General features: G+C 49.0%; 4 protein-coding genes across 6 annotated transcripts; 2 read left to right on the top strand and 2 right to left on the bottom strand.

The window, feature by feature from the left end:
• Positions 1-1,866: 1,866 nt before the first annotated feature.
• LOC105700267 lies at positions 1,867-5,400 on the bottom strand. Its single transcript, XM_012425943.1, has 6 exons — positions 5,231-5,400; positions 3,495-3,657; positions 3,222-3,430; positions 3,070-3,144; positions 2,759-2,984; positions 1,867-2,473 (listed from the first exon to the last, which is right to left on the bottom strand). The coding sequence occupies exons 2-6, from the start codon at positions 3,649-3,651 to the stop codon at positions 2,358-2,360; spliced, it is 783 nt and encodes a 260-aa protein (XP_012281366.1). The 5' UTR covers positions 3,652-3,657; positions 5,231-5,400; the 3' UTR covers positions 1,867-2,357.
• Positions 5,401-5,823: 423 nt separating this feature from the next.
• LOC105700382 (PWWP domain-containing protein 2A) lies at positions 5,824-17,640 on the bottom strand. Its single transcript, XM_012426182.2, has 6 exons — positions 17,489-17,640; positions 11,681-12,201; positions 10,730-11,426; positions 10,094-10,613; positions 9,881-10,015; positions 5,824-9,799 (listed from the first exon to the last, which is right to left on the bottom strand). Exons 1-6 carry the CDS (start codon positions 17,638-17,640, stop codon positions 9,653-9,655), a joined length of 2,172 nt encoding a protein of 723 aa, XP_012281605.1. The 3' UTR covers positions 5,824-9,652.
• A 1,014-nt stretch (positions 17,641-18,654) lies between these two features.
• LOC105700331 (sideroflexin-2) lies at positions 18,655-22,658 on the top strand. Of its 3 annotated transcripts, none has more exons than XM_012426086.2 (9): positions 18,655-18,843; positions 19,566-19,766; positions 20,702-20,872; positions 20,973-21,171; positions 21,265-21,390; positions 21,465-21,531; positions 21,610-21,709; positions 21,780-21,827; positions 21,921-22,035. In XM_012426086.2, exons 2-9 carry the CDS (start codon positions 19,612-19,614, stop codon positions 22,033-22,035), a joined length of 981 nt encoding a protein of 326 aa, XP_012281509.1. In that variant the 5' UTR covers positions 18,655-18,843; positions 19,566-19,611. The 3 variants fall into 3 exon arrangements, with proteins under 3 accessions (XP_012281509.1, XP_012281510.1, XP_012281508.1); XM_012426087.1 differs by having other exon boundaries at positions 18,830-18,898; XM_012426085.1 differs by lacking the exon at positions 18,655-18,843 and having other exon boundaries at positions 19,612-19,766; positions 21,921-22,658.
• A 436-nt stretch (positions 22,659-23,094) lies between these two features.
• On the top strand, positions 23,095-26,238 carry LOC105700330 (inhibitor of growth protein 3). Its single transcript, XM_012426083.1, has 6 exons — positions 23,095-23,606; positions 24,057-24,128; positions 24,234-24,593; positions 24,681-25,101; positions 25,175-25,373; positions 25,496-26,238. The coding sequence occupies exons 1-6, from the start codon at positions 23,579-23,581 to the stop codon at positions 25,610-25,612; spliced, it is 1,197 nt and encodes a 398-aa protein (XP_012281506.1). The 5' UTR covers positions 23,095-23,578; the 3' UTR covers positions 25,613-26,238.
• The last annotated feature ends 261 nt before the right edge of the window (positions 26,239-26,499 follow it).

Raw genomic sequence — 26,499 nt, 5'->3', positions numbered from 1 at the left:
AAGTCGAACGAAAAAGATTCCCGATAATTCTCATGTAAAATCACTGCGTGATAAGAATCGTGCCACACGACATTTGGACGATCGGCCCCAAATTGTCGAGATTCATTAGCCGCCATTTAAACGGAAAATCCAAAAATACCTATTTCTACCGGAGATTCAGAAATCTGAAAATTCTCTTCTAGACACGATCCATCATCGAACTTTGAAAATCATTTGTTTCTTTGTGCAATGACGACAGAGAAAGAGGAAAAAAGTACACGACAAAATTTGAACAGGCGTTTCAACCGATCTAGGGTTAATTGGCGCTTCGTTTTACAATGAAAAGATTAGGGATTCGTTTAAATATTTTAAATATTTTCCCGTAAGTCGCTTGCAACCTGATCCTAAAAGGGTCGTTTCTGATTCGCCAATCGACGGCGCGATTGCTTTCTAGGAATGCTTAACGCTCTAATTAACATTTACGACACACATAAACAAGTGTACGCTGCGATCAGCTGTTAGTTAATTATTAATACGGAGCCTTCTTGGCTAGTGATCGAAGGATAGCGTGCTTCTCGTGGATATAGGCCATTTCTGTTATCTCGTATTTTTCTAATTGTACACTTGGCCGTATTTAATGCACAATGTAACACCGATTATAATTGCTCTGGCTAATCTCGCGTAATGCAATACGGGGACTCGATTGATCGGCTGCTGGCAAATTATCGGTAAATAATGGACGGATAATGTTGCACTTCGATTGCGGAATTTAGGGAGTAGCCACTCTTTCATTTTCTGATATCAATGAATGTCCCTCGAGTACTTGATAATTCTCTTAATAAGGAAATGCATTTATCAGTGGTGACAAAGGAGATTAAAATACGCAATGAATTAAGTGATAAATTAAGTAGAATAAACGGCGGCAAATCGGAATTTTAATTGTCAATCGAGTCCCTCGTTAAAATTATGCCTTTGATTTCTCTACTTATTTCGGAATAGTGATCGTTGCTGCATCTTCTAAATATATATTGTATATATATCCTCTACTCGAATAAAATTCTATGAAGCACCTATGGACCGGATGCAATTGTCAGACGTGAATTCGTACTTTGTAAATGTCGAAGAAAGCTCTAATGCAATTGAGAAAACTTCAAGTTGAACTTTAAGGCCCCGATGCACCATTCTCGCTCGAGAATAACCCTCGGAAAAGGTATATTAACTCTAAACGTCATTTAATCTAGGCGAAACGTCAGTTGCATAATAATTGCATTTCCGTCGATTTCCCGCACAGCACTTCTCGTAGAAGAATCGGCAATAGTTTTTAATTCATAAATATCTATTCTCTTTTTACAGCTAAAAATTAGGCGGTGCATCCGGGCATTTATCGGTGCATGAAAACGATGCAAGTGAATGCACAATTGCGATCCCCCGATTAAAGTACTCGAATCGAGTTTTCCATTTTTTTTTCAAGTTAGAGTTTAAGGAAATCAGAATTCTACATGTCCTTAAGATAATACAGGAACTTGAAGAGTGCGATTGAAACTTCTTTTTTAGTAGATTCGACTTTAGTTTCCAATGTAACCGTAGATATTTTCTGCATTAGAAATGCATATCGTAAACCAAGGTTGGATATCAGATGATAGTAGAATTGCTTTTGCAATTGCTCTCGGAGAGGCGAAGATTGCGAATTTTAGATGGAATTTTTTTTTTCTATGGAAAGTTTTTGAAATCATTTTTTACCCAGCCGTGGAAAAATATTGATGGCCAGTTTGTGCAATTTGTGCAACTCCTGCAGTTTCTGCATGTGCACGAGGTCATCGCCTGACCTCGAAAGTGGAACATATGTCAACCTCGACGATGTACTTCCATCAAACTTGAAAACGAGTAATAAGGCGCAAAACGACCCTCCAAAAATGTCGCAAAAATTCGTACGAGTTTTATCGAACGCCTCAAAGTGGGCTTTTTTTTTTTATTCCCGCTTCGACAATTCGCTTAATCGCCTTTTTGCTAAATTTCGCTTTTGATTGGGACGACTCTCGGTTTTGGTGGTCGAAAATCCCCTCGAGTATTTTCGCAGGCCTGACATCTTCGAAGACGAATAATTATTAAATGCTCTCTATCTTACCGGACGACAATAAATCCGGAATTACATTGGTGTTACCGCATTTTTCGGGTCCGACAATATCGCCTAATATACTAGGGCCTCGTTCTGGAAACCACTTCAGGGTTGCTCTTTCCACCATCTCGGCTGGCATTTTCTCGGGCAGGAAAAATCTCTACACCCTGACGTGCCGTATTCGAGGCGCAGTTAGGAAAGTCTCGTACTTCCACAGACGAAAAACCTACGTCCGAAGTCAACGGACAAACCGGTCGAGTCATTACTCGGACGACATGAGCTGAACACTGTCGTCAGCTGATCGGTGGAGTCGTCGAACTTCCGACAGCGACCTGATGGGCGTAGGGTTCAGCAACGAAAACGGGTGAGAATGTCGATCTGAAGGCAAACAGATCCAAAACGAATAGGAAATATTAATGGAAGAATAAATTCATCCCGATTGAAAATTAAGGACTACAAACACCGACGAAGGCAAGAAAATTCCATTGCCAGCTAGCGAATCGATCGGGACGTGACAGTTAAAAATAAGGAAATCGATAGAAAACAGGTAGAGAGGTAGATTCTCGAGGGTCGTCGTCCCTATCTCTGTTCCGAAATGCACTTGCAACTACGATCGAGTCTTGATCTTGCACCTTTTGCATCGTGACGATTAATACCGCTCACCTCTGATATCGCTGGAGGGCTCGCTCCTGGACAGGTCTCCGTCGTCACGATGGATCGGCGTCCTGGTCGGACTCTTACAGGTCCCGGGATGACCTAGGTCAGTTTTCCTATGGCCCTGATGAGGAAAGTGGAAGACAGGCGTGTGCGGCCAGGACGCAGGGGGCGGACTTCGCACGAGGTGCTCGTGCACCTGCGCCAGGGTCAGGGGGTCCGCTTCGCCGAGTTCCTGAATGAGGATGGATTAAAAATTAATAAATAAAAAATAATCATCAACCGACGCTTCTAATTTTTTCTCGATTTTCCGAGCTTACGTGGGACATCAGGATCGCGACGTCGGACTCGGACTCCTCGATCGACTCGACCAGGCTCTCTCGACTGGCCAGAACCTGAAGAGAAAATTTATGTTTCGATGAAAGAAATTAATACAAGATCCTCTTTTTAATTTAAAATACTTTCAAGGTACCTGGAGGAAGGGATTATCCTGTCGGCTGAGACGCAGGGCTTCCATGTCCTGGTCGATGTTCCTGGTCCTCCCGGGGGTTAAGGTCAGGATCGAGTGCGACGGCGATGGCTGACAGGCGACGACGACGTCGACGGCAGTGACGCTCAGCGTCGATGGGATTCTAGACACCATGGAGTCCTGCTCGTTCCGACGACACGTTGAAATGACCGCTGGAGGTGAAATCGTCAGATAAGTCGACAAGAAAAATTCTTCACGAATTCTGGGAAGCTTTACCTGGATTTTCCACCCTCGGCGGTCGGTCCACCTCCTCGTCCTCGAGCTTCATGCCTAAGGCCAATTTCTTCGCCTTGAAGAGTCCGGTCAAGAAGGTCACGCTCTTCCTCTTTACCTGGGCATACCTCTGAGTGTCATCGAGCGGCATATGTTTCATAATTACCTGTAAATTCAGGAACGAATTAGAGGAAATCCCTAAACAAGAGTCGGGGGAGGGGGCAGGTCAGGATCGATAAGGTTTGACCGCAATCGGCAGTTCTTTGGCTTTTAACCATTATTTTCTGAATCGAGCGCGACCAAGGTCACTCGATAACAAGGGAGACGAGGATCCCTGATTATACCGATTATACCACGCACCGTAATCAATGCCTTGGTATATTGCGTTACGGATCGACCGTCCTCCTTGGCCTGCGATAGGTCGATCGAGAGCGCATATCATTTCGTTGGAGGACGTTTCGCCGGAATTATCCTGGGAATGCGAAATTCGAGCGACCCACCGAGAAGCGAATTTCTGGCCGCGACTCGGGTAAAATGCAAAATCAAGTTCGGAAGTTTAGATTGGCCCCGTAATTATTATGATAGAGCCGAGGAGGCAAGGTCACGCGATTTAGCCGGTACCCGACATAAGTGCAATGTTCTCGCGGGTCGATACGCGGTTCATTATTCAGGAGTCGGTGAAGTGCTCTCGGAGGGAGACTCGAGTCGAGGTTCCTCGTGGCGGATCGTCTATCGATTATCGATGAATTAATCGCGGGCTGAATTATACGAACCTAGCGTACGCAAATGTTTTCGCGTTACCTCCCGAATTATCCCCTCGGCGAGCGCAATGAATGGAACCCAATCTGCGAGTTAGTGCCGCGAACCGTCATTACCGCATCGATCGTTTCATTCAAGTGGCGGCGAGTAGACCACCGAGCGCCCTTCGAGTCCCGAATCGCAGAAAAGAAATGCAACTCCAAGGAACGATCGAAGGCCGCGAGTTCCGGGAGTTTGATATCAATAACGACGAGTAATCACGAGATTTCCGGAAACGCCGTGACCCGATATCCGAACGATAGCAGAGAGGTGTGGAAAAGTCGCGCGTCATCGCTCGAACGATTCTTCCCTTCGCCCGTGACCTACACTGGGAAAAAGTTCTCGTGAAACATTCACGAGTCCCTAATCATCTTACGAGTCGTAACTTTGCAAACTGTAATTCAGTTTCATATCCGTTTCAAGAGCTAGCGCCTGTTTCCTAGTTCGCGTGGAAACGTTTGATCCCATTTTTTTCTCGGGGTAGGTAGGCGCCAGATTTTTTAAGTCCACGCAAAACCGAGAAAAATGAGATAGATCTTATGAAATGCCTAGACGCGAACTTTCAATCCCCTTTGACAAGGCTACGTGAAATGATTAAAAATCCACGCACACATGGTCGAATTTCAAGAATGCGAGGAAATTACCGTAGGCTCGCGAAAACGTTGATTATGTAATTTTAAGTAAAAATAGCTGCAGGGAAATCGCTAAAAATTCCCAAAAATGTTGATTACGTATCCGTGGGATTTTAGTCGAAAGGAGACGCGAGGAAAATCCCCGGGGATGATTTTTTTGTTTCTGGGGGTAATCGCGGTCCAGGTCGCGTCCGGCTATCGAAGGGTTAGCGGAGGTTCCGCGACGAGGCCTCTCCCATGCACATGGGCGATCGATCGGGGGTTGCGGGGCAGGTCGGTCTCGGGGATAAACGAGGCCAGGGTGCTCACCTCAGGGTACCACCGCTCCAGTGAAGGGCTCCATCCCTTGGTCCGGTGTCTTTTCGACCTCCCTGGCTGTTCGGCGGACCTCGGGGTGGGTACCTCCTTGGGTCCTCGTCCGACGACGGTCTCCGGTCGTCCGCGAGGGGTGCGCCGAGCCGAGCTGGCCGGCTCGCGCATTCGACCCCCACGCGGTGCACCTCCGAGGGGGTGATCCCCCCACTCACCAACTGGGAACAGCGATGGGCAATGGAGTGGTTACTCCACTTTTTCAAATACCCTAATTATACAAATTACTGGGTTCGGTATGACGATCTACCGAAATTCCGGATTTTTTAATATATTTCTTGAGGAAAAGAAATGGCCTCTATTTCTAAACTTTTTTTTTTTCAACCGAGAACAAATGTCTATAACGTAAAACTTGCAGATATCGATCTACCCATGTTAAGTATTTGTTCGTAGATATCTAATTGTCGGTAATTATCGATAAGAGAAGGCGGTCGAATTTTGAAGCGCTTAGGGTAATGAGACGCAAGGCGGACGGCTCGAGTTATGATGAAAAGTATATTATGTAATTTATACAAATCGAGAGGTCGTAAGGCTCACTTTTATGCTGCTTTATTCACTAGATAAGAACCTTATTGTTTGTTCGTTTGTTGCCCCTCTGAAGGGTCGTCGTGTTTCGGGAGTGGGGTGTACGTAATCGGTACCGAATTTCAATCGGTCATTTCCTTTTACTCGCGTTTCCCTCCCTACGACGACGGAACGAAATTTCTCTAAATGGAAGACTGTTATCGATCCGTAGATACCGGGATTGAGGAAAGTGCCCCGGAGTATCGGGGCGTTCCGCAAGATTCCTGGCCAAATTTTGCGGATTTATTAGGCGGTTTTGAGGGAACCAAGGAGAAGCGGATGAATTCGTCAAAAGTGGCGCGAAACGTATTCCAACCCGCCGCGATTCATTTAACTGTCTCTTCGAGTGCACTCTTCTCGGTACCCAGTAGACCGGTCGATGGAATGACGGCAAAAATCAATAGACATGACACTCTTGTCGCACCACTCGTGCACAATACCCAACATTTCTAGATTTCATAATTTTATTCTCTCCTAAGAGATCCGACTCGCAAGTCACTCTTCGGGGTCATAATTAAAAGGGATATCTTGTCCATTAGCGTTTATCCCTTTCGGCTTCGAAGAGAAGACAGATTAGGAATTTTTCGATCGGACCAAAAGAGCTCTTCCGATTCTCTCTCGATATCGTTCCGGCGGTTCCCGGGGAACCGGCGGCCGCTAGGAAAGAAAAAAAAAAAAAAGTAGGAAATGCAACAACGAAGCAACGAGGAACAACGACTCGGCTCGAAAAGCCGGGACAACGACGAGAGCTAGCATTTTCCAGGTGGCGAAACAAAGCCGGGGACAAATTTTGCGTTATCGCCATTTTTCGCTGTTAGCATCTCTCGCGGGAAAAAAAGAGGGAAATGGAAAAGGAAAAACAGAAGATCCGTTCGCCGCTTCCCGAGGTGTGCGCGGGGACCGTTCGGTTTAGGCTGAATCCACGCGACGACTCCGTCTACGCATCGCCTCTTATTATTCTAAACAACAACTTTTTAAAAAATCGGAGACCGCCCTCGCGCGATCGCCTAAGCTACGGATATGTTAGTCTAGTAAAAAGCTACGATTCGTATAAACACAGCGAAACAGCAATTCGGCCGCCTTACCCGGAAAAAAAATTCATTGAACCAGAGAAATATCCGAATAGTCCCAAAGATACATTTTGTTAATCCAAAGAATATTTACTTGACTCGAATAAAATCGAATGCGACGTTTCGTCGGAGTTATGACATCTTATTTGAGCTAGATGATTTATTCTTTGAATTAAAAATATATTTCTTTGGTTCAATTAATTTTTTTCTTCTCAGAGTACAGGTAGGCCGCGCGTTCATAAACCAAGTGATGACATTGTTCGCACGTGAGTGGTATATCTATGTGTATATACATATAATATATATATATATTTATATATTCAATATATATAATGTATAAAACATTTGAAAAAATCACAGTTACTTAAAACGTTTCCTTCCGACGAGGGCGAGCCGCGTGGTCAGCCGGCCGATCGAGCCGCCATTTTGCGCGTACGGTTGAACACAATTTTCGCAATTGAGGGAGGAAAATGCAGAAAAATGGAGGTTCGATTGACTGAACATGGTCGGCATGATGGTTCACGTAGTTATTAATGCGAGACACTTGGATTAGCCGGTCGAAAGGAAACATCGATCGCAAATCGGGCCCTGAAAAGGGGCTCCGAGAGGACCGGGATGGCAACGGGTCCTGCCTCCCTTCTCTCGAGGTCCCCAAGCGCGATTTTTTTAATGCCGAAGAAGCTAAAACATGAAAAACTAGGTCTCGCAGGTGACGAGGCTCTTGCGCTAATTCATTTTGACCTAAGGGCTCGACACGGAATTGCGTCGATAAATGGTCGAAACGAAAGTATGGAGAGAACGAGGAACGACTACGGTTCGTACTTCGTCGACTCGTTCGACTGGCCGAGTGAGGGCATAGGCTAAATCGCCGCGACTTATCGCTACGTGTACAGTTTCGGATCCTTAGGAAACAATCGTTAAGCGTCGATTCGTTTGTAGTATTATTCGAGCTATGTCGCATAGCTGGTATCGGTGGACATGATCGGAAAATAAATAAGATGATGCTCTGGACAGGGTCCAGCGAAATGGCAGTCGCGATCGAGTCCCGCTCTTGTTCGGCTTGAGTCGGTGTCTGGTAACAAAATTCGCAGCGGACTCGCGAGAGAAAAGGGAAATAAAAAAGGAAGAAAACGAGGACGAAGTGCGGCGAGCAGAAGCGATGGAACAGGTCGAACCTGTCGACCGGCGTGGTAACGATATACAGGTTTTGAGAACTGTAACTTAACGTAAGTCACGGTTACGAGTATTAGACTCGATAAAGATTCGACCACCCCACGAGACGGCATACATTCTACTCATTCATCCGCAAGAAATAAAGGGGAAAAAAAAAACCAAGATCGCCTGACATTGATCCGGAACGATCTCGATCCAAGCGAGAACAGAAATCCATGTTTTAGTTGTCCTAGAAAGTTGAAAGTAGCATCCTTGCTGCAATGCAAGGATCATACGCTTCTAAAAAAGTGAGGCCTATCTCGTTAACAAGAATCGCTAACATTTCTCCTAGTCGTTACCATTGGCAGCATGAATTTCATAAGAAACTCGCAGCGATGAACATCCTAGGTTCATCGGTTAACTCGGCAGTGTTGGCACGAAGCGTAAACGTTTGCAGGGTCCAATTTTTAAAAATATTTTGGCCCGGAAAAGTACCGTCTCGTGGCAGTCGTCAGCTTTGCCGCTGGTGCCTTCGCCAAAGATAACTAACAGAGCGAAAACTAATTAACAGAACGACTCGCAGAATGTGAAGTGCGCGATAATATATAATATAATAATTAATAATTAATATATATATAAAAATGAGAAGTACAACGCGTGACTCGAACATGGAGATCGAGGTGATCGGCAGCTTCGTCGAGGATTAGGATATACAGGGCAGTCTCTGAAGGTTCTTACTCATCGGGACAGTGTCGCGTGGTTTGGCGCCTCTTAGGGTGAATTAACTACATCAATAAAAATTATCCATTCGAGGCAAGAAGCGAAACAGCTCGAGGCAGCGTTGGGCAACAAGCGCGAGAAATAACCTATCCGATGATGCCCTGTCCCGACGAGAAGCGACCTCGAATAGTTGAGAACCTCGTGTCCGGGTCCGCGACTCCGGGCGGAAATGCTAAAGTCTTCTCGCGGGACCTTAGAAAGTATACATGAAGTCTTTTAGATACATTCTCCCACCTCCTCGCAGGGTTTCCTCGGATTTCAACCTTGAAATCGAGCTTAAACCTCGACGGGGAGTCGTCGGTGAACGCGTCGTGCCCTCTCGTCGCTATTAAGGTGGCATGGAAGTGGCATTTGAAGGCTCTGATCGTTTATGGCACTTTTCTCCGAATTGGGTGTATCCAATTGTCCGGAATCCGACCACGTAAATATGAAGGTTTTAAGGAAGGCTCTGACATCCCAAAAATTTAATAAAAAGGAATTTTCATAGTGTTATATCTTCCCTATGGCCCCACAGTCTTGCGGTAACATTTTTAACGATTCGCTGCATCCAGACAGAAAAGAACTCATAAACGAGAACCCTCGAACGGCACTTTGGCATCGCCTTAAAGCCGATTAAAAACCGTAGAATGTAGCCAAGTCGACAGTGGCGCCGCGAGCCGCCTTAGAACGACCGATCCGATCGGTGTCTAACGCTAACGCTTCGTTATGTACAGGTCTCTATGTTACAAATCGTAATTCCTGGCCGAATTACAGGCAGTGAGGGGGTCCAGACCCAGCGTGACTGCTCGGTCCCGTTTTAGGAGAGAACGTTCACCTCCCGGGGCGATCTGCAGACATCCAGGACGTTGCTCGTCGAGTTAGGCGTGATCTGGCTGCGAGCCTCGTTCTGCGCCTGCCGGATCGCCTCCTTATAAGGGCCTCTCTTCTTCTTGTTGTACCGAGTCTGTAAAATGGAAAGTTCGGTGGTGGCGGGTTCCGCGAGACGTCTTTGGATTTTTCGGGTAAAAACTCTGAGAACGAGTACCTTGAAGGTTTCCAGGAATGGGCTGAGCTGATCGCAGGACATCAAGGAACTCGTCGATGATCCGTACCACGCCACGTGGGCCTGAGGTCCCGCGGAGGAGCCGTCCTCCTTGCAGGACACCGTGATACTGAGGACCTGGAATGAGGAAGTCGTGGCTGGTAGGTGCCCAAAGACGAGGTACGAGACGAAGTTCGATTTCGCTCCAGGACCCACCTTCCCCGGCCACCAGGGGAACCCGTGGATTTTCCCCCAGACCACGTCGCCGACGTCCATCCTCCTGCCGTTGGCGGTGAGACAGTGCGGAACGGGCGTGGCGGCGAGTCTCATGACGAGAGGATGCGCCGGTGGCGGAAAGTCCGGAGCGGTTTCTCCGGCATCGACCTCGGGTTCCTGCTCGCTGAGCTCGTCGCTGCTGGCCCCGGGGGACTTGCACCCGGAGGAGGCGTTGCTGACGGGGTAGTCGCACCTGGCGTAGGCGTTCGTGTTGAGCCTCTTCAGGGAGATCGAGAGCTTCTGCTTGAGGCATTGCTCCTTGATGGCCGTGTAGGTGTCTCCACCCGGGAGGACGTTCCAGTTCTGCTGTTGACTCGCGGCCCCGCACTCCTCCTGGCAGAGCTGTTGCTGTTGTTGTTGCTGCTGGTTCTTGTGCTTCCGCTCCTCCTTGTGCTTCTTCTTGTGCTTGACTTTGTGCTTGCGGCGGTGGTAGGACATCGGATCGTAGGTGGTGTTGTACCTGGAGGGAGCGAAAACAGGCGATCTAGGTGAAGCCGAAGAAACGATGTACACATAATCCGGCAGAGACGACGTTTCGAGAAACGAAGCTGGGATAGATAGCGGAAGTTCGCGAACCTCGGGGATCCGTTGCAGGGCGACCTGGCCGGAGAAACGCCGCCGAGCATCTTTCGTCTGGCCTCCTTCTTGGCCTTCTTCAGGGCTCTCTTGGCAGCTTTTGCGCTGGCGTCCTTGACCCCTTGCTTCTGCGGGTCAACCTGTTCCTGGAGGCCGTCCTCTTCGACGTCCTTCTGGAAGTCGCTCTCGTTTTCGGAGGTTTTCGGCAGCTCCAGCGGGTCCTTCTCGACATCCTGGAGCACGTCCTCGGGGTCGGTCTCGGCCTCCTGGTCGTAGGGGTCCTGGATTTTCGAGGGGATCTTCAACACCGTGCCCTCGCCCTGGGCGCCGAAGGAGATCTTGATCACCGGGGTCGTCCTGGCGGTCCTCGTGGGGTCCTCGAACACGGACTCGTCCCAGAGGTCCTCCATGGACCCCACCGACCTCTTCTTCCTTGGCACCCTGTTACCTCGGACTCGCATCGTCGAGTCCGCGGCGGCTAAGGTCCTTTTTTCACCCTCGTCCGGAACTTTTGCACTCTCCACGGAGGAACTGCTGAGTCGCCTCGGGGTCGCGCAGTACGCCGTCGAGGGGTTGCTCCCTAGCTCCATGGACTCTACCGGGCTCTCCAAGGACTCATCCGGGTTTCTGGCCACCTCGTCTTCGCCTCTCGTCCAGTACGTCGAGGACTGCACCCCAGGGACGAGCTTCATCTTGCCTGAAAGTAATCCGATTGATCGCGGCTAATCAAGTGAGGCCCGTGCTACGTGGCGACAAATCCGTGCAGATTTAATTGGCGCGGGTCGAAGATTTAACAGGAATCGCCATCATTTATACTCAAATTCGTAACTCAAGTGTCTAACCAAAATTAGCTCGGCAACGTGCGGCATCGAATCCAATATATCCAACATCGATATATAAATTTTGAATCGAAACTCGAAGCAAGATCCAACGCTTGGCTCCGGACCCCACCTGTTCCGTGAAGGGCGCTGGTGATCTCGTTGGGCTGGAGCCTGGCGAGCTTGGGGATGAGCGAGGGCGCCATTTTGGTGGGCTCGGCGACCGGGCCGAGGGGCGACTTGAGCATCCTCGAGGCCGCCGAGGTGTTGTCCGACTGGCTCTCCGAGAAGAGGCTCCTCTGCGTCTTCTGGGCCGGAGGCTGCTGCTGGCTGCAGCGGCGGTCGCTCCGCCGCGTCGGCGCCGCGGGCTCTTCCGGCTCGTGCTTCCGCTTGCGGCTCACGTCGACGTTCTCGCTGTTCTCGTTGCAGATAGACCTGCACTTGCTGCAGAGCACCTGCCGAGGGCGCAGCCGGACGGTGGGTCGGGCGTGCTTGTAACGCGCCGGGGGATTGATGTTGCGCCTCAGGTCGATCTTGGCGGGCGCCGGAACCCTCTTCTCCTGGAAGTAGCTGAACCTGGAGGCGATCGTCGCCAGCTTGTCTCCGTCCGGGTCGGGGACCGGCTCCGGAGGCTGCACGCCGCAGGGGAGGCCCCTGAAAATTTTAATATTCGGCCTGAAACACGCTTCTTTGACATTTCTTCAAATTAATATTACGAATTTTATGCACCGGGCATTTTAAGGACTGGGTCAATTTTCGGAACCAGGGGACGTCTTTCCCCGGCTCGGAAGGTCCTTCGAAGAGGCCTGCGCCTCGACGTCGACGCGTTCAAAGTCGGCGAGGAGAGGAGACTCGACGACGAGCTAGCTTTGCGAGAACCTTGGACTCATTTTTATAGTATCTCGTTGCGCAACTTTTCGGTTTACGTAAGCTAATGGTCAGGTCGGAAGCGACCTGGGAGACGGGCAAACAACGCGCGTCTGGGATTTTTGGACTTTCGACCAGAAGACAAACGAGAAGAGCTCGCGTCGAGGAAAGTTGCTATCCTGAGCGGCATGGAAACGTTTCCTATCGCGAATTCCCGTGGAACCGACGAGTGGACGACCTCGCGGTAGAATAGCTCTCATGACGTCCGATAATCGTGAATTCGCTCTCTTCATTGTTAATTTCCAAAGCATTTACGTATCGATCCGTAGCCCGGCTATAGTCGTGCTATTTCGAACTCGCAGGTATCGACGTTCTTAGTTGACCGTTCCACGTCATCGCGAACCCGGGCATTGCTAGGTTCATCCACCGTGAAGACGGTTCCTGGAGGAAACCGTTCGCTAAATAACGTCGCGTCGAGTCCAGAAAGATGAAATTTTTCTCCCGAATAAAAGTCCAGTCGAGAGCAACGAACACGTTGGAATATCGTTATCACCGGGCGATAAGTAATCGATCATCCGGCGAGCGATTACCAGGGACCTGCCAGCTGACTTTTAAAAATGGCCAGATTTTCCGCGGGTCGGAAAATAAATTGAAATGGAAAACGGCGCTCTTCGGGGTGGGTCTGCAGGGCCTGTCGTAGGTGGCGGGGAAGTGTCAGAACCCAGGCGAGCTGATCTCCGTTATTAGACGTCAAACGCGTACGTTTGTGCCAGCAGCCACCACGACATGCAGAGACCACACACCCGCCCTCCGAGTATTGATTCGAGAGGAGCCGTATACAATGAGCGACGAGCCACTAGGCCGTATGCCCATCATATTTTCCGTTCCGCCCGAAAATCCGGAAACCAGGACCCCCCTGGGCCGCGAGGTCCTGGATCGCGCCTCGACGAACAGCTTACACTTTTCTATCAATTTTAGTTACGTTTCCTTGTTCGCGTAAATTATAAGGTATAGCAAGGTTTTAGGGCATTCGATATCTCGACGATCCCGAGGACGACCCTGGTTTCCGTCCTTGGTCTCTCGTTATTTCCAGGGACCTAACGAGGGTCTTTCCCAGGGTAGTCCTTTGATCGCGTTACGGCGCCGGAGAGCCGGGGCGTGTTCGGGACGACAGCCAGGCCGGGCTCGGGGATTCATTAGGGGCACCATCGATCAACCAACGAAATGGTAACCCGCATGAAGCCTGATATATACGCCGATGGGCCGACGCCCATCCAGACGTTGCGATTTACGAGGCGCATCGTCTCCGCTCTCGGAGGCACAAAGGGACCTCGAAATCCGAGAGACGGCGATCATCCCGGAGGCTCCGCGTTTACGGGAAGAGGTTTAGCGTTTGCGGGATGGTCCCAGGACTCCGGAAACGCGGAAGAACTTGCCGAAGACCGGGATCCTGGCCTGGGGATTACGGGTACGGGATCGCTCGGAAGGAAATCCCGGGGAAAGAAGAAATCGCCAGACCGAGGCGGCGGAATAACGAAACGAGGAAATATGGCGACGAGGGCCGCGATACAAAATGGCGGCGTGTCATCGGTCGGGGAAAGAATATAAGAATACCCCGGGCACCCTATCGATCGCGCTCGACGGCCACGTCGAGGAGGCCGAGGAAAGGAGAGGATCTTGTCTTTCTTGTCCCGTGAAAAGGGGAATTGTTCCGTCTGAATGGAAAGCGACTCTCCACGGCCGCAACCTCGGAGGACGCGGCGTCGTTCTTCCCGGTTTACTTTAATTTTTTTCTCCTGGCACGTTTAGGTAAAATTAACCGTCCTTTACGATTACATAAAACGTTAAGCGATTCCTTATCGAGGACTACTACGGAAATGTTCGTGATATGGATACTGAGCAGAGTTGAGACATAAAGGGGCGATCGAGCGTTATTGTCTTGCAAAATACCTTCGTCGGAGGTCCCGTGGAAAGGGAATACAAGAGAATATCTAGGAAGACAAGATGGCGGAAAACAAGATGGCGGTCGGCCGAGTCCAAGGACTCGCTCTCTCGGGAGAGGTTTCTTCTCGGGTTTGGACGAGCGAAATGACTTTATGACGAATCGATCCCCTCCGGACAGGAATGGATGGCTCGGGAGAACGGTCATTGACAACCACTGCCAAGATGGACGACTCGGAGGTACAGAGAGAAAGAGAGAGAGACAGAGGGAGAGACCGTGCCCCCGCATTACGTCAGTGGATAAGAAAAGGCACGACGCGGGGATACACTCTCGATCGTGTTTTAAACAAAGAGGAGGAGAAATCGAATTATTATCCCGAAGGAAGAGAGATGGGAAACTCTCGCTCCGTTTTCCGGGACTCCTGGGAAACCTCGCGGCGTCATCCACATCTCGTAATTAAATTTCTAATCGCGAGTCATCATCTCCGGAACGCAGCCTCGCGAACGCTCTCGAAACCTCCCGCTAATTTTTATTATCCCGGGAATAATCGGGTTAAAAATTCCCCCCCCGGGCTGCGCTCGGGAAAATCTCGGTAAATTGAATCGACGTTAAGGAAAAAAAAATTACGGCTAAAATCAGGAATATGGGGCGGTATACGTCGGGATGCAAATACCGTACATTAATTAATTGAGTAATCGCGTTAAAATGTTTGCCTCCCGCCCCCGCGTATATTACATACATCTACGCGGGGAGGAACTTCTACGAGTTTATGAGAGATTTTTATTAACAACGTACGCGAGGCAGGGGAGGCTCTGGTTCCTTTTAATTGCGGAGCAGCTCTTCGCGCTCTTCGGGGGATCGAAGGCACACACTTCGGGGACTTTTTCATCGTGATAAGGAGGCAGGACCAGAAACAGATGGCGCCGCGTTTCCGCCGTGGGATGATTTTAGGAGTGCGTGCCCTCGCCCGCACATGCGTTCGCGTTTGCGCTCGCCAGTGAAACACCCACCGTGTGTGTCCGCCGGGACGGTTTAATACGTTGAGTTATAAGGCTTGTTAAAGATGCGGCGATATTTTCGGCGTGACTCACTGTCATCTGCTCGTGGGCGTCATTTTGCAAGACTTGTCACAATAGAACGCGGACCTCGCGCGCCTTGACATTAACCGAGCCCTTTCATTGGCCGGCGAGGTCGCCCAACTCGCACCGTACATTTTACAACTTTCCCCAAGAACCGAGCAAAAGTGCATATTCTACAAACCGAGTCGCAAGGCAGCTTTTAAATATTTCACGAATCTTTGACGCGGCCCTTCGTGAGACGTCGAGGCACGCCAGGTGGACGCGCCGACCCGCTCCGTCGACCTGGCGGAATTTTCAAATTACCCCATGGGCACGTTAAGAGATAAGGCATCTTATGGGTATCTTATGGAGCGAACCGATGATTTTAGGATGATCCTGGATCTCCATTCGTGCCATACGTCGGGGAGGAACGCACGAACAACGGCCCAGAACGTGCAAAGTAGTGAGACCGTTATCACGACACGTCACGAAACGTGAGTCATGGTTCTGGTGTTTCAGGAATCCGAACAAGGCCTCTGGCCGAACGCGGAACACCGCTGCATCGAACAATTTGATCATTCGAGGCCCTCGCACCGGCATTCTTTTTTCTTTTCACGAATTATTTATCACAGAAAAGGAGAGAGAAAATATTTCCAGCGATACGAAGCGGTTCGATATGAACCAAGCCCCCGTTACTATCTCAATGATTTATCAGAGCATTTATCCCCGTCCTCGTTGCACGTGAACATTTCGACGAAACGTGTACGTCGAAAAAATTCTAATAATCATTTCCCTAATCATTCGGGATAAATTCCATAGTTCCATAACGCGGTTGTCTACAAAAACACCTTCAGAGGGTGTGCGCGAAATGTCAGCGCGTTATCGGAGCGCACGTGACTCGCGACAATCACCGGAAAAATGATGTAAGTTCGACCGGTCGAATTCGGCGGAAATCAAGCGAGGGCAATCGCGGTCGAATTAACACTTTTTTCGACCACGCGAGGAGTCGTTATCGGGTCGATTTCGATGGGCGATTTACCGGCGATTTTTAATCCAACCGGTCGGAGTTACTCGTAACGTCGATTGGATGACACCGTCCGGTGGGTCAGCCCGCTGCAAGCGCATACATTAAAAATTCGATTGAAATTCACCCACGAGCCTCGCCATATTAAGCGCGACGCGTGCTCCTCGGTTTTCCTTCCTGTCTCTTTAAACCCGCTCTTTCCGTCGCGTCTTCGTCCTCTCGTCGACTCGATCGGAGGAAAGTAGGGAAATTTCGTGCGAAATACATTCGCGGGGGTCGCAAAATGGGCGCGCATTGTTGTGCGATGGCTCACTTTGTTTCCAAGTCGGACTCTGCCGCTGAGGGCGACGAAGGACAGAGAGCTTTAGCGAGAGGACTCATATTTTCGCGAGTTTTCGCGCTCGCACGTGAGGCAGGATCTACGCAGGAAATCGAGCCCCAAGTACAAGGACAAAAGAATCTCCAATCCCAAAACGAAGCAACGACCCAACCCCGTCAGCCCCCTCGCGTCGTTCCCAAACCCAAGTACAGCCTCCCCAAGAACGCGCTCGCCATCTCGGGGCGGCCCCAATTATCCCATCATTGGAAATCATTTTACCCGGCCAAAATCCCTAGGAATCGCCCAGCGAGTTCAGAACGAAGAAACTCGACAAACCCCGAGAATCCCGGCCGTCGCGACGCTGGCCCTTCCGGAACGGGGGTTACGAGTCGGAAGAGAGAGCCAGTAGCGGGTAGCAATTTTGGGAAAAATGTTTGAGAAGGTTCGCAGGGCGGTTTGGGTCGGTGCGGACGGAAGGGGCGAAAAGGCGTCGCGCCCCCGGGAGCGGTCGGCCGTCCGGGCGACCCACTCGGGGAAGCCTCGGGCCAGGGGCCCGAAAGGGGGCGCGACGACTACGGAAAATTCAGGGCTTTCCTTTGAGCCCGGATCGAGGTCGGTAGCGAGCGGGGTTCGCGGGAAAATCCCGGCAACGGTCCGGGCGACGGGCCGAGCCGCTCGGCGCGCTCCCCGTGACGGGCGAGCGCCGCGGCCGCGTCGCGTTTCTGGCTCACCTTTTGGTAGCATCGAGCAGCGCCCCTTGGAAGGACTTGGCTCCGTGCTCGAAGGAGACGACGATGATGTCCGGCAGGGCCGAGTCGACGGTGACGAGGATCTTCTCGCCCCGGACGAGGTCCAGCGCGGACGGGGCCTCCGCGTCCGCCATATTGGTTCGTTAGAATTATTCCTGGCCTCTCTCTCTCGGCGGGTCTCTCTGTGTGTTCGAGGGATGTGACGTGCGAGAGGAGCGCGGACTCGCCGGCTGGCGGGGCGCGGGCGCCCGTCAGGGCCGTAGCGAGGACGCGGAGAAGCGGTCCCCTCCGAGCGCGCCGCGCGACTGCCCCCGGCGGCGCGCCGCGCAAGCGCTCGGCCTCGCGCGCACGCGCGACGCGCTCCCCGACGGCGCCACTCGCGCTGTCGCGGAGCCCTCGAGGACGGAACGACCGGACCGATAAAATGGAACCCGCGTCCTCGGGGAAATTTCGTTCGAGCGCTCGAAAGAAACTCGGGAAATTTAACGGAGGCTGGATCAAAACTCAAACGGAAACGCGCATTCGGGGAAATGAAAGTCAGAGGAAGGGTGTCCGTCTCTCTCGCTCCTCGGGAGATCCGCTCTTTCCGTCCTCGTCCCGCAACCCGCCCGGCCCGAAGGGGGACGGAGACGGAGACGACGCGACGAGGGACCAGGGATCCAAACCAGATCCTCCCCCTGCGAGACGGAACCCTCGGGGGAAACTGGTTCGCTCCTGGGAAGTCACGCGACGTCGTCCCGCGAAAGGGAACCGTCTAAATCCGCCGAATCCGGTCGAATCTCGAGACCCCGGTCGGCGAGGATGCGATTACGGATCCCCGTTGGCCCCAAACATCTAATTACTCCTCCGTACGCCCACGTATGTCGGTCGGAACCCAATTATCCTCCCGCGCTATCCCCGAGCCCCTTATTTCGGATCTCGACAGCTGACACGGCAGCTAACGGTAATCCGAGAGAAAACGACGCGCCCCGTGCCCGTCCTTCGCGTCTACGGACGAAGGCGAAAGTTTCCATGACATGTATAAGTTGTCAGGAAACCGTTTACGCGTTACGGAAATAAATACAAATTTACCGATAAAGCATCGCGTTAAGTTTTCTTCTACCTTTTTCACTCTCAATTTTTATGAATCGAAAAATTTGGATGTCCGGAAAATTTCTATCCGCCCGGGGCCTCTCAGCGGGGCCGAGTCCTTGGTTCGAGGCTGGCCAGGGACGTGCCGAGTTCCTTTTCGCGCCCCGGACCGCAGGGGCGCCGGGACGCCGACATCGTCTGCGCGCGACGCCGATCGGCTCGTAGCCGCTGTCCGGACTCGGAGTAGAGAGCTCCTTCGGTTCACGGTAAGCAGTCTCGACACGATATTCTCTCCTTTGACGCGGCCGGCTTTTACATAAGGCGAGTGGATTGCGTAACGCGGCGTCGCGACGCGATTCCCGGAGCCCCCGAGGGCTCGCCGGGGAGCTCCTCCCCAGGCGAAGCCCTGACCTAGGTCAGAAAATCCTATCGAAGTCGGCGCGAGATGTTTCCGTCTCACTTTTCATTCAAAATCTTGGGCAGTGGCAAGCCCTGGCAGCGTGACCCTCGGTAGAGTTTCGCGCAATTTTCGAAAAGAGAATTTTTCCTCGCTTATTGCGAGAACGTCTCAAAACCGTAACCTTGACCCAGGTCAAGGAGTCGCGATCTTCGGTCGAACTTGTCCCTAGAAATCGCATTTTGGCGAGTCGCTAGTTGCGAGCGATTTGGACCTCGATAGGAACCAGGTCACGGGCACCGCGTTCGATCACCGCAAGTCCGAGGACTGAGGCATTTATTTCGAGCCGCTTTGCCCAAGATTTTGAGGAAAGAGATTTTGTAGTACTAAATTCTCGCATTCCACGTGATAGTGGCCTAAATCTCCGAGGCGGTCCTTCGCCGAGACCTAAATTGCGAGCGGCGTCAATATTTGCCCTCGACGAATGGTTTTAATTGTGCTGACTCGCGGGATTCTTATCGACACGTGGCGAGGCTTTAAACGGGATTACGGGGCGAAGGAGGACCGAGGCTTGAAGTTTCCCTCTTTCAGGGCAATCGAGGCCGCCAGGGCCGATTTCGTCCGGAATTCGGTCAGCATGTCGTCCGACAGAATCGACCTGGACAAACCCCTCTGGGACCTGAGCACCTTCGCCGGAAGGTGGCAACATTTCGCTTGGGTTACCGACTTCAGGACCTGCGTCGCCTCGGAAAAGCAGCTCCTGGACGCAAAAACCCTGTGCGAACAGTACAGGTGAGACGGGGACGACCCTTATCGGAGCGCCGATAAGGAGCCACGCGACCGAGGCAACGCGAGGTGGAATTTTCTCCTAACAAATGATACGTAAAGATCGCTCCGCAATCCAGTAAAAACGACGCTGTACATAATAATTTCCAGATTGCGAAAGTGCACCCTCGATATGCGCTATCGAGGGTGCACGTTGCGCACGCTCTAAAAAAGGAGGCCGCAGAAGGGCGGGGGAGCTCGTTGGAATAGTTTCGGTAGAGCTAGATGCACCGAGGCGGTCTTTGAATATTTTTGAGAAGCTTTCTCGCGGAAAATAGCTGAAAATTCAGCTGACGTTGTCCTCACTTCCATTTTCTTTTCAATCTATCAGGAAGTCCGAGCACCGATAGGATCGACAAGCCTTACACTTTGATACGGCACTTTGTCGGAAAAAATGCTCGGTGGAATTAGTTCGATGCATGCGTGACCCGGTGACCCGAGCTCGAAGTTCTAATCAGATAAGAGAGGTAACGAGCTTACTTCTCGGTTAAAGAGTACGCAGAGCGGTAATGAAAGCCGAGGGGGTCGACGTTGCAGAAGGCAAAGCTGAAAGTTGAAACGCCTCACCTTCTAGCGAAGGGAAAGGGTCGAAGGGAGAGTCGATTCCAACTGACATGACACCTCCGACCTGGCTTTGTTTAAAACCCGCCATTGTTTTGCAAGGCTTGTCGCGGCGCTATCGCGATAACGCGCTGCACGTAATACGCATTTCGCAAGCTCTCGAGGTCGGTGCCGATGAAAACGGTCCATTCATTCGCCCCTTGCGATCTCAACGCCTCGTGACCCCCGAAGAGTTCCTCTTCTAGAGATCGGAACCTTTTTTTTTTTCCACTCCCGGATTTTTCCCCGGCTGATGGCGACGTTGAATTTTGTAATAATGGCCACGTTTATTTTACCCGCAGACTTGGTAAGGAGCCAGCTGGAACCACCAGGGAGCAGATTATTTATGCAAAAAAGCTATACGAGTCCGCGTTCCATCCTGACACCGGAGAGCTGCAGAATGTCTTCGGCAGGATGTCCTTCCAGGTGCCAGGAGGGATGGCCATCACGGGAGCCATGTTGCAGTTCTACAGGTTGATTGCCGATGCAGCTGCATGGAAGACTTGTGATCTATTCAATTAATTTTTGGGGACTACAAAATTCGTGTCCCTACTCGTATTCTGAATTTTTCAGGACCACCACCGCCGTTGTTTTCTGGCAATGGATGAACCAGTCGTTTAACGCTTTGGTAAATTATACCAATAGAAATGCAAACAGTCCCGTGACGACTGCCCAGCTCGGGGCGGCGTATGCAAGTGCGACTGCAGCCGCAATGTTGACTGCAATCGGTTGCAAGTCCTTTTGGCAGAAGAGGGCTAACCCGCTAATGGCCGTGAGTGTTTCGAAGAAATAACCGGGGTTTTAGGTAATCGCTCTTCCCGTTGACGAATCGATGTTCTAACGTTGACTCTACGTTTGCGATTAGAGATACGTCCCGTTTGCGGCGGTTGCAGCGGCTAATTGCGCCAACATACCTTTGATGAGACAAAATGAAATCACTAACGGAATCGAGGTGCAGGACGAAAACGGCAAGAAGCTGACTAAATCGAAGGTGACTCAAAAATCGAGCCTCGATCGATTTCAATTTTTCTTTGAATTTATTTTTAATCTCTGAAATTATTTTAGATCGCAGCTGTTAAGGGCATTAGCCAAGTCGTCCTATCTAGGATCGTTATGTGTGCTCCCGGCATGTGTACGTATGAATTAAAATAGAGAGAATGAGTGAATTCAATTTACTCACGTTTGTTTCAAATGATTTTTTTTGTTTCAGTGATATTGCCACCCATTATGGAGAGATTGGAAAAATTGGCGTGGATGCAGAAGATTAAGCCTTTGCATGGACCTATACAAGTAATGATGGTTGGATGCTTGTAAGTGTAAAGTATTACATGTCTAATAATTTGGTGCAATATTTTAACCTAACCTGAGCAATTCTTTCAGCTTGGTATTTATGGTGCCGACTGCATGTGCGCTGTTTCCACAAAACTGGTAAGCGTAGTCAACGGTGTACATAGATGATGCCATTGTTTAATTTAATCGAGTGGTCTAGACCCCGCTAAATTAATTGTTCGTGTATTTCAGTACAATCTCGGTGAGCACATTGGAACGCTGGGAACCAGAAAATTATGAGCTTTTAAAGAAAAATTGTGAAGGCAGGCAGATACCCACGTATCTTTACTTCAACAAGGGCTTGTAATGAAATCAAAGTTTGTAGTTTTAAAAAAATGGATCTCAAGATATCAGAGGGTGAATCTAAGCAAAACTGTAGGCAAAAATAATATTCCAGGAATAGCACTAATCGGAATTGGCAAAGAAACTTTGGAAATTAGAAAAAACTTGTCGATAGATTTTTCAAAGGTGTCATTAGATAGAAATGTATGATCTGTGATCACTAGAAATGCGATGCCATTTTCTCCCAAGAACAGCCACCGCCAAATTATATACAAACTAATGCAAAGTATATCGATTGCAATTGCATCCTGCAGTTCACTGCAGATAAAAATAACATTGACAATATTGAGATTCTTACTTATAAGCAATCTCGCTTTTTTCTCTTGTGAGTAAACTTAGCAATAATTTTTTGAACAAATGCCCAATAATTTCTAGCAATATTTCTTTGATATACATACATACAAGTTAAAGCTAATAAGTGGCATACTTTGTTGTCACATTGTTATCAGGTGGCAAGCATTCGTTGTAATTTTAATCGAGTTTACTAAGAGTTTACATTTTAACTACCTCGCACATTTAAGCATAACTTATGAAAATACTGCCATGTATATTTTAGTGACATATAAATAAACATTATAAACTACTTAATTTAGGGGATTAATCTGCTTCATTTCTTTTAAAAAAAATTCCTATCGTATAGAAGAAAAATATTCACTTCAATTAAATGTTGGGTCTGGAGTGGGTGTTCTGCGATTGCTGCGGAACATAACCTATTCGCTCATGAATTTCACTCTGCAGCAGTCCAGTCCATTGAGTTGGAATGAAAGTTCCCTGCTTGTCGGATTCCTTTTTTAACTCATGCTCCTTCCTCATAGTCTCATACTCTTGCAGATCGTCGAGCCTCAGTTCAATCCTTGTTGGACTACGACGAATCATTCTGCCGAAAAGAAAACAGGGCAATAGAATTATTACACGTTCTTCCATTTTAGTTAAAGATCGTATTAAAATTTTCGACTACGTATGTGACAAATATTAGCAACAAAAATGAAAAAATTATACGTAATTAAATAAGTCTCACTTCGAAACAGGAGGAAAAGCCCTTGCGTACTCTACCACTTGACACAGGTTAGGAAAAATTTGGTATAAATTTGAAGAAAATCACAGGGTTCGAAATTAAAGTCACGTCACTGAGCGGAACGCCAACATGGCTTCCAACATGACAGCCAAAATGGCGGAGAAGATGGTGTACGATGTTCACGGGACACGTCTCCGGAAATATTGTACGGATGATTCATGCCAATAACCAGGAAATGGATTTCCAGCCGATTAAAATATGACGAAGCGATATTTGTCTAGGCCAAATGGAACAGCTTAGTCGGCGCGATATCATTTTCCGAGAGCTCGCCGAGAAAATGGGGGTGTAACGAGAGAGCCAATCGTCGCAAACGCGCTTCTGATCGAGTGCTGGAATTTTCGCAAGATCCGGCACAACGGCTCACACCCTCGCACTAGTAAATTGTAAATAATTGTACACTGACTGCACCGGAACGAGAATACGCCAAGAAAGGATGCTTTACCTGGAAGATTACGTCGAGAGTACGTAAAAACGGAGCGAGCAATGCTCACCCAGCTTTTTGGGAGAGTTACTAATCTTTCAGAATTCGTGCAACCCCTTGGCAGACCAAAGATTTTCATTTTCCTGGCTTTTATGTATTTAATAGTATCGTGAAATTACACAGAATGTGTTGCTTTGATGTTAATACGTCGACAGTTCAACATTGGATGATCGGTTGTCCAGTTAAATACTTTACAAAGGCTGTTGGAATTTTTAGGTTACGGCAGTGTTTTTCGTACGGGTAGTACACGCGTTGTCGATGAGTGAACAATTCTTCCAAATATTGTATTTTTCGAAACAAATAATCATATGTGAACGCTCTAGTTAGGAATGGATCGAAATTATGGTCTACCTGAGTATGGTTGATTAGGGTTTTCTGATATTTAATTTCCTGCATTTTAAGGTTATCTAACATGGTTTTACCGTTTCAGTGATCGAACACCTCCCACAAGAGTTGAGAGACCGATTCACAGAAATGAGAGAAATGGACTTGGGTGTTCAAAGTATGTATATTGCTCATTAAATTAATAATACCGATTTGTGCAATCATTATATTTATATCAATGCGAATTAGAAATTTAAAGGTGACGTATTAATAATTATTTCAGACTCGATGGATAGTCTGGAAAAGAAGGTCAAGACATTTTTTTCTAACGCAAAGAAAATGAAGCCGAGCGAGAAAGAGGCAGAGTATGAAACAATACGAAAAGAATACTATAAGACTTTAGAAGATGCGGACGAGAAAGTACATCTGGCGAATCAAATGTACGATTTGGTAGACAGATACTTGAGAAGATTAGACCAAGAGTTATATAAATTCAAGATGGAGCTCGAAGCGGATAACAAGGGAATTACAGAGATTTTGGAAAAGCGATCATTAGAGTTAGATCAACCGTCGACGAATAGTAGTCAGAAGGAAAACCGCTATAGTTTTACGAGTAGTAGGTCTCGTGATAATCACAGCCACTGTAAGTTTATTAATTTCATTGGTTCCTTGAATTACAAGTATTTTGCCTAACTCAAATTAAATGAACAATTAATATGCTTTGATTTAGCCCGAGCAGAGAAGAGGAGAGACTCTAATACGTCATCGGCCTCAATAGAGAAACGATTAGCAATAGAGAAAATTCCTCAGAGTCTTCCCGAGTCTCGACCTGCATCGGCCAATTCGGGTCCCATTATCACTACGGCCACTCTGCCACCTACTCCTACGGCGATCGCTAACTCGGTTGGCTCGGTGAGCAGCTACAATCTGAGTCATATCGGAGCAGGTGGCAACGCCATTGCTGCTGCTGCTTCGCAGGCTATTGCAGCTACACAGCAGATGCAACAAGGAAGGCGCACCGCGAGCCTCAAAGCCAGTTACGAAGCGATCAACACTGGTGGAGTTCACGCTGCAGAGTTCAGCAGAGAACTTGCAGGTGCTGCGCAAACTGCCATTGCAGCGATACAAGAGACCACGAAGAAACATAAAAAGTAAGATAGTCAACCCGAATCGAATCCTTCGAGAGACGTAACTCAACTAAAGAAAAACTGAACGAATTTTTAGAAAAGTTACGGCCACCGTGCCGAGTTCGAGTGTCATCGCAACCGCAGTGCAGCAGCCGGTGTCTCCACCGGTTGTTGCCGCAGCTGCAACGGTCGCGGATTCGGACAATCCAGACTGGACGTACGATCCAAACGAACCAAGGTATTGCATTTGCAATCAAGTGTCCTACGGGGACATGGTTGCTTGCGATAACTCCGACGTAAGTACAACTCCTTTCCTGACAATACGTATTAACCCGTGCCGAGTACTTGCAGAGACTGGCTTTATAGAGCATCGCTGTACTTTTAGAGAACTCATTGTCATAATATACATTTCTTTTAGTGCCCTTTCGAGTGGTTTCATTACCCATGCGTAGGCATAACTGCCCCGCCGAAAGGCAAGTGGTACTGCCCTCAGTGTACATCTTCTATGAAGAGACGCGGAGGGCGAAAGAACTGATAGCGAGATATCGGCCGATTAATATTATTAAAGGATCGCTACTACCTCGTAGGTACTGTCTGTCGAGTATCAACTTTGTTGAGGAGTCCGTTAGCTCTGATTTTATATGAATTTTTAATTCCGTTTATTATTTGAGTCACATCGCGTCGAGTCGCGAGGGATTCTCGAGTCCCGTTTCTCGGTGGCTTTTAAATCGCGTTTTAGACCGATCGACGACGAGCAAGGTGGCGCGAAAATACCCACGGAAACATGTTCTCCCGAGATGGAACCTTTTCACGCCACTTTGCGCTCTTCCCCTTTTTTTTTAGATAGTCACGAGAGACGATCTATTCGAACTAGGCGAAATAATAAGTAAACTCGCCCTCCACGAATTCGAGCTAGCTAACTTTCCGGAGGGGACCTTCGCTCTTCCGTCGCGATTTCTCGACCTCCTCGAAGACGAAGGTTCTCGATATCGGGAATTCTCTACATATTCTACGCATTTTTCGCTCCTACTCGAATCGCCGTTTAGGGAGGGCCGCGAGTTCCACGCTTTTCGAACGAACATGAGGAATGGTAATCTGTGTTTCCAGACTGAACTGTGTAGCGACTTCAGGTGTATAATAAAGCGAACACTGCGGAAATAACTACCTCTGCGTTTAGTTATTTGTCTCCTGAATATATTCCGCAGTTGAATAAAAAGATAATCGACAAAAGGAACCTACTTTGTTCGCGGGTCCTCCTCTTACTCGTCGAAGCGTCACTCGCGTCACTCGACGTTGACTTTGACCGACGTGACTTTTTATAACCAAGCGATCTCGTCCCGATAATTATCATGTCCTGTTTATGTGATATTCTGACAGTTCCCGATTCTAAAGGAATACAAGTGTAACGCAGAATTAAAAATT

This window comes from Orussus abietinus, unplaced genomic scaffold, assembly GCF_000612105.2.
Source record: "Orussus abietinus isolate OABI.00-Male unplaced genomic scaffold, Oabi_2.0 scaffold18, whole genome shotgun sequence".
Lineage (NCBI taxonomy): Eukaryota > Metazoa > Arthropoda > Insecta > Hymenoptera > Orussidae > Orussus > Orussus abietinus.
This window is presented reverse-complemented; position numbering and strand designations above follow the sequence as displayed.

Coding starts and splice junctions, on each gene's coding strand:
- LOC105700382 (XM_012426182.2), bottom strand. CDS start 17,640: ATGGCGGACGCGGAGGCCCCGTCCGCGCTGGACCTCGTCCGGGGCGAG. Junction 10,614..10,729: donor CCCTGCAACGGATCCCCGAG/GTTCGCGAACTT, acceptor CGCTCCCTCCAG/GTACAACACCACCTACGATC. Junction 9,800..9,880: donor CATTCCTGGAAACCTTCAAG/GTACTCGTTCTC, acceptor TCCATTTTACAG/ACTCGGTACAACAAGAAGAA.
- LOC105700267 (XM_012425943.1), bottom strand. CDS start 3,651: ATGAAACATATGCCGCTCGATGACACTCAGAGGTATGCCCAGGTAAAG. Junction 3,145..3,221: donor AGGATAATCCCTTCCTCCAG/GTACCTTGAAAG, acceptor TTTTCTCTTCAG/GTTCTGGCCAGTCGAGAGAG. Junction 2,985..3,069: donor TCGCGATCCTGATGTCCCAC/GTAAGCTCGGAA, acceptor ATCCTCATTCAG/GAACTCGGCGAAGCGGACCC.
- LOC105700330 (XM_012426083.1), top strand. CDS start 23,579: ATGCTTTACCTGGAAGATTACGTCGAGA. Junction 23,607..24,056: donor CCTGGAAGATTACGTCGAGA/GTACGTAAAAAC, acceptor TTACCGTTTCAG/TGATCGAACACCTCCCACAA. Junction 25,374..25,495: donor TTGCTTGCGATAACTCCGAC/GTAAGTACAACT, acceptor CATTTCTTTTAG/TGCCCTTTCGAGTGGTTTCA.
- LOC105700331 (XM_012426085.1), top strand. CDS start 19,612: ATGTCGTCCGACAGAATCGACCTGGACAAACCCCTCTGGGACCTGAGC. Junction 21,391..21,464: donor AGAAGCTGACTAAATCGAAG/GTGACTCAAAAA, acceptor AAATTATTTTAG/ATCGCAGCTGTTAAGGGCAT. Junction 21,710..21,779: donor GTAATGATGGTTGGATGCTT/GTAAGTGTAAAG, acceptor CAATTCTTTCAG/CTTGGTATTTATGGTGCCGA.